This window comes from Galeopterus variegatus, unplaced genomic scaffold (assembly GCF_000696425.1).
Source record: "Galeopterus variegatus unplaced genomic scaffold, G_variegatus-3.0.2 Scaffold14549, whole genome shotgun sequence".
NCBI lineage: Eukaryota > Metazoa > Chordata > Mammalia > Dermoptera > Cynocephalidae > Galeopterus > Galeopterus variegatus.
In genome coordinates, this window is record NW_007740660.1 from 6281 (window position 1) to 12763 (window position 6483).

Here is a 6483-nt window from a genome sequence, read left to right on the forward strand (position 1 = left end):
TGCAGTGCGGTCGGGCCCCCTCCCCGCAGGGGCCGCCCCCGCCACCCACCCCTGGTGCCCGGGGTGGTGGCCCGGCCCGCAGGGCCATGAAGCTGCAGGCCGTGATGGAGACGCTCTTGCAGAGGCAGCAGCGGGCCCGTCAGGAGCTGGAAGCCCGGCAGCAGCCGACCCCCGACCCCCCAACTGGTCCCCCGGCCCGGGCGCGGGCCACCCCCGATGAGGACAGAGAGCCTGAGAATGCTCGCATGCAGCGGGCACAGATGGCTGCGCTGGCCGCTATGCGGGCTGCTGCCGCGGGTCTCGGACATCCACCCAGCCCCAGTGGCTCTGAGGATGGGCCACCAGGCTCTGAGGACGAGGACACAGCCCGGGAGGGGACACCAGGCTCTCCCGCCCCGCCAGGCAGAGGCAGGAAAGGGCCCGGACGCACCGAAGGAGACGGGCACTTTGAGGACGTGGGCTCTGACGATGACCTGTGAGTTGGGGTCTGGGGGGCTGTTGACACCTGTCAGTCTTGCTCATTGAGGGAGTGTTTATTGAGCACGTAGCGCATACGAGAGACATAACCTGTCCATCTAGCATGGGAGCTGCGGTCACATATGAAACGTGTCTGGGGGACCGACATTCTCCATTTTTAACTCTCTTCTATTTTTATTAATTTGAAACGGCCCAGCCCCACGTGGCTACGCCTTCAGCGGCAGGGGCAGGCAAAGGCTGCAACCCGGGTGGGACCTGCCCAGAGTGTGTGTCCCACTGGGACCTGCTGAGGGCCTGCTTGCTGCAAGATTGCGCGTTGGGCACTGGAGAGACCCCGGTGGTCTGGGGGGTCCAGTCTCTGTGGGTAGAGGTGGGCGAAGTTGTCCCTGAAGAAAGGACAGCCTCAAGGAGGGGAAGGGAGCTGGGGAACGGCATGCCTGGTGAGGGAACAGCCTGAGCAAAGGCCCTGAGGCAGGAACCAGCTCAACGTGGTGATTTTCAAGGCCCAGCAAGGAAGCCTGTGGGGCAGTGGGGAGCCAGGGCGGGGAGGCAGCCCAGGCAGCTGGGGGCCGGGGCTTATGCTGAAGGGGCAGCTCTCGCCTTCTGAGCTAATTGTTGGGAACGAAACGTGCTGGCCGGTTTTCTCTGCAGCCTGAGCTGGTAGGGGCCCGCTGTCCCTGTTTTCAGGGACGGACACCAAGGTTGGGATGGGAGTGGACCTTGCCCCGGGGCTGGGATGCGCTGGTGTCTTCTCCCCTGACTTGTGCCCTCTGCCTGCCCCAGGAAGCCGAAATGGGAAGAGGAGCTGGAGGAAGACCTTGGGGACGAGGAGGAGGACGAGGAGGATGATTATGAGGACGAGGACGAGGAGGAAGAGGAGGGGCTGGGTCCCCCGGGCCCCGCCAGCCTGGGCTCCACAGCCCTGTTCCCCCGCAAGGCGCAGCCTCTCCAGGCCTTCCGCGGCGATGGCATTCCCAGGGCACTGGGTGGCCCGGAGCGGCCGGGACCCAGCCCGGCTCACCCTGGAGGGGCCGCCCATGTGGCTCCCCAGCTGCAGCCACCTGACCACGGGGACTGGACCTACGAGGAGCAGTTCAAGCAGGTGGGCCACGCGTCGTCATGGGGGTGGGGGCGTCCCCTTCCAATCGGCCGTGTTCCGGGCCTGGTTCCCGGGAGCTGCTGTGGGCCAGGCTGCAAGACGGGCGAGGGGCTCACACAACTGAGACTCGTTTGCAGGGGTGGGGTGGTCCGGCCGTCAGATGCGCTGCCCTGCAGATCAATGGGCAACGCCAGCCGGGAGGGAGAGGTTTGGGCACAGCGCGGGAGGCGGGTCTGAGGGAGGGACACAGGCCCAGCAGCTCGACCGGGCGTGGCGCAGGTTGTCGGTGAAGCCCAGAGGGTGGGCCATGCGGACAGAGCTCGGTGACACGGGACAGGGCCTTATCTATCACGTGGACTCTGGTGTGTGGAGAGCCATGGGGTTTGCACAGGGGGTGGCCACGTGGGTGCTGGGAAAAGTGCAACAGCTCCCCGGGGCTATGGGAGGCAGCGGCTGGGCGTGGTTTCAGGGGGGAGACCAGGACCGGGCCATCAGGGGGGTCTCGGGGACCCCTGAGAGGCGGCCTCAGGGGCTCCCTGGGCTCCAGGAGGGTGAGGAGGAAGTAGAGGCCGCCCTGGCCCTTCACTGCAGGCGGCCGGGCCAGAGGAAGTGGCCGGCCAGAGGAGCCTTTGAAGTTGGGCCTTGCTGGGCTGGGCAGATGGAAACCAGATGGCGTTGGGGGCAGCCAGCCGGGCCTGCATTCCAGCCCTCGGCCAGCTGGGCCCTGCCCCAACCTCCTGGCGCGGCCAGTGGGAGCTGCTCCCTGGCCTGGGACCTGAACCTTGTCCAGGCTCTGCGGTGAGGACCAGCCCTGGGGAGCCTCGGGCAGCTCCATCCAGAGCCTGGGTTTCCAGAATTGGCTCTGAGACACCGATAGGATAGGGCGCTGTAACCCCAGAGTCAGAAACCCAGAGATCCAGTAAAGAACTGGGCATTGGACACAGCGTGGGGGGAACAGGCCAGGGCTGCCATTGGGAGGTAGAAAGGCAGAGAGATGGGGCTCCAGGAGGTGGGCGCTGCTCAGGCAAAGGCCTGGAGGCAGAAGGGAGAGCTTCCAGGAACCGGGAGGGAGGGTTCGCCTTCGGGCATTGCCCCAGCCACCCGCCCTCCAGGGAGGCTTCCCCCGGGCTGGGTGGGTGACCTGGCCTCTCAGCTCCTTGTGGGGGTAACTCCCTGAGGATGTGATTGGCCTCCTGTGCCTCAGTTTCCCTCCTCTGCAAAAGGGGACGCTCAAACCCCTGGTCCCGTTTTGCAGATGAGGACACTTAGGCTAGTGTTATGGGGGAGGGGTCTCCAGGCGCCGAGTTCGTGATGTTCTCTGAGTTTAAGTAACAAGTGTGCACGTCGAGGGTGGATTGTATTTAGTGGATTTATTTATTCAGCCAATATTTGCTGTCTGTCCTGCACCCAGCCCTTGGGAGCCCGAGGCTGGGGGGCTGGGGCTGGACAGACACCTCCATTTCTGCAGGCTGAGCCCAGAGGGACAGATAAGGCCGAGTTGGCCCTTGTGGGGTCAAAGGTCAATAAGACCCCCCTGTATGCCATATCTGGGTAGCCCCAGCCCCCACGGCCCAGCAATGATGGTGGAGTTTTTGGGTGGTCAGGCTGGACCAGGCAGGGAGAGGGGGCAGCAGGGACGAGGATCAGGTGTTTGTCGGGAACTGAGCCCGGCTGGCCACAGGAGCCCTCGTCCAGCTTGCCTGGGGGTCACCCCAGGTCAGGAGTTACAGGTGCCACAGAGGGAGGGGCCATCCAGGGGTTTTTCTGCAGCAAGAAGCCGAGATGGGGAAACTGAGGCCAGGGGGAGGACAGGGAACCAAAGTGTCCTGACATCAGGCGCCTGTGTTTAGCGAACACCTGCATGCCCAGCTCCCCAGCTGCCTCTCCGCAGGGCCTGGCGTTTTGTGGTAGGAAAGGTTAGTGCAATGGTACGTGGGTCACAATAAGGTGGGCGGGGGGCATGGAGACATCTGGCAGTTTGGGGGGGACTCTCAGGGTGGGACATTGGGCCGAGCCCTGTGCGGTGTGTGCGGATAAAGAGTGTAGCTTGCAGAGGAAATGGTGCGTGTAAAGGCTCTGCGGCGAGACTGAGCTGAGCTCGTGTGTAGGAGCCAGATACTGCCCAGGGGCTGGGTCCTGCAGGTGGTGGGACTGGATTCCAAGAAGATGGGGGTCAAGGGAGGGTCCTGCAGTCTGGGCTGTTTCTTCAGCCGTCTGTGGCGGGGCCAGTCGTGGGTGCTGCATCCCTTCCAGCTGGCCAGGCACCTGTGCAACCAATGTCAACAGCGGCCTGGGCCCAGCCTGCCCGGCAGATGTTGGGGCCCTCCCCACCCCTCCTCCGGCTGGGCTGGTGTTGACTCTGGCGCCTGCCCCACCCCCTTCCTGGCACGTGGCAGCTCTGGCCAGCTGGCTGCCCGCTTGGCACCGCCTCGGCCTCTTCCTCCCCGGTCTTGGCAGGGCCTGGGGCTGACTTCCGCCCACAAATCCTCGACAGCTGGGAGATTCGGCAGTCGGCTGTGGGTCTGGGGGGCAGCCAGGCCAGGGAGGGGCCGGGAGGAGCAGGTTTCCTTGAAAACCTGGAACCTCCTGTGCTGTGGGGCCCGGGGATGTGCACTCAGGGAGCCGCTGGCCGGGAATCGGGGTGTGTCACAGGTGCCTTTAGGATCTTCACCTCTTGGTGTGGGAGGTTGTAGCATGCTGGCACTTCCTGACATCTGCGCGGCCACACCGGGAGTCCCCAAAGTGGCCATCGTGGGATTTTAAAGGGGCAGATTCTTTAATCACAGCTCTTTAGCTGCTTAAGGATTCAAAACTTTAGTCTCAACAACTTGAATGGATTTTAAGTAAATCACTTAAAAAAGTAGCTTTATTAAGATACAACTTAAATACTGTACAATGCACCCACGCGGAGTGCACGGTTCGTTGGTTTTTAGTTATCGTCACAGATATGTGCAGCAAAGGCCACACAGTCAAGTTTAGAACATTTTTATCACCCCTAATCCACCATCCCCCAGCAACCACGAGTCCACTTTCTGTCTCTGTGGATGGGCCTGTTCTGAACATTTCATGTAAATGGAGTCACACACTGTGTGGCCTTTTGTGTCTGGCGACTGTCACTGAGCGTGACGTGTGTAAGGTCCATCCACGTGGCAGCGTGTGTCAGAGCCTCCTTCCTGTTCGTGGCTGAGTGATGTTCCCGTGTGCGGAGGGACCGCGCTGTGTGTCCGTTCGTCCGCTGCTGGACCTTGGGCTGTTTCTACCGTTTGGCTCTGTGACCCTGTGCAAGTTTCTGTGTGGACATATGTTTTCGTTTCTCTAGTGTGTATATGCGGGAGTGGGGAAGCTGGGTCATATGATGACTTCATTTTTACTGTTAGAGGAACTGCCGGACGCTTTCCCTGGCGGCTGCCCAGTGTGTGTTCCCACCAGCCCTGCGCGAGGGTTCCAGTTCCTTTGCATCGTCACCAACACGTGTTGTCTTGACCTTTTGGTTCCCGCTGTCCTCATGAGGGTGGTGTGGTGTCTCACCGTGATTTCGATTTCCATTAAATGTTGGGATTTTTTTCCCCCTGCTTTTCCAGGTAAAGTCTGCCCACCACATAACTTGCTAATGAGCACAGAAATGGCGGTGCCAGCTGATAATCCGTCGCTTAACTACGTGTAGGCGGCAGACTGAGCATTTTATATTTGTATCCTCATTCGATCCCACAAGGAAGGAATCGTGGCCTCCATTGTGCAGATGGGGAAACCGAGGCACAGGGCGATCTAGTCACGTGCTCACAGTCAGATGGGGGAGGTGTCAGAGCTGGGATTTGACCCCAAGAGGTGCTGCCCCCAGCACCTGCCAGAGTGGTCCTGGAAAGGTGGACAGGTGGCCAAGGGAACCACTCTCCCTGAGCCTCGGTTTCCTTTGTATGAGATGAAGGAGGTTAGTCCAGGGCCGATCAACTGGGCAGATCTGGATGCCACCCTCCCATCCAGGCCTCAGGATCCAGTGGCTGGACACGTGTAGACAGCAGGGCAGGACAGCCACCAGCAGCCTGAAGTGCGAGGCCGGACACACGCAGCCAGCCTGGCCTCCCCACCCCCTGCCGGCCTCTGTGGCACATTTAATTCCCATGCACATCCCGCCCTGCCCAAACACGCTGTGGCCCCGGCAGCAGGTTCAGGCATCTGGTTTGTTGTTTGCCTGGTGTAAACAATACCGCACTGAACATCTCTGGGCTTGCGAGAGTTGCTTGGGGCAGTGTGGAGTGGGGGTGGGGAGCTGGAAGTGCCAGGGCTCCGAGACGAGGTGGCGGATTCTTTCCCCATCCTGCCTGGGAGACCTTCAGGCTGGTGGGAGCCACAGTACCTCTGGTACTTTCTGCCCAGAGGAAGGGGCATTGGAGCTGGGGTTTTGCAGAATGTAGAAGAGTTTGCAGATGGACAGAGAAGGGCAGGGCCTGTTTCTTGGAACAGAGTGGCTGGAGCATAAAACGTGAGAGGAAGAAATGGGTGGAGTGAATATTGGGGCAAACCAAAGTTGAGCTCAAAGGGCATCTTGGCAGAGTTTGTAGCTGGGGAGGGAGGAAGATGCTGGGAGGACCCTTCTGGAGCCTGTGCTGGGGACAGAATGGAGGAGTCTGTGGTCCGGGCAGGAGCGGAAGACGCCAGCACTGCAGCTGGGCCTCCGGGACCGGGCAGGAGGATGGGTGAGACTTTTTCCAGTGGAGGGGGTGTTCTGGATGACCGCACAGCCTGGGCAAAGTCCTGGAGGCCAGGCCCCAGGTCCTGAGCATGATGCTGTCTGGCACATTTGAGACAGAGAGGGTTTGTTGAGAGGGCCGGGCGCCAGGTCCTTGGGGGCCAGCCTCAGAGCCGGGTGTCTTCCCGGGATTCTGGGAGCCCTGGGCCATTGGGGCGGC

General features: G+C 61.4%; 1 protein-coding gene across 1 annotated transcript in view; it reads left to right on the forward strand.

The window, feature by feature from the left end:
- Window positions 1-86: 86 nt before the first annotated feature.
- The window catches only part of LOC103581998 (AT-rich interactive domain-containing protein 3A-like), a gene marked incomplete at its 3' end in the record, with an annotated part of 20027 nt that continues 13630 nt past the window's right edge, over window positions 87-6483 (forward strand). The window contains exons 1-2 of the mRNA XM_008563689.1: window positions 87-475; window positions 1261-1579. Coding sequence (XP_008561911.1) covers window positions 87-475; window positions 1261-1579 — 708 coding nt within the window. The remainder of the gene's footprint in view (window positions 476-1260; window positions 1580-6483) is intronic.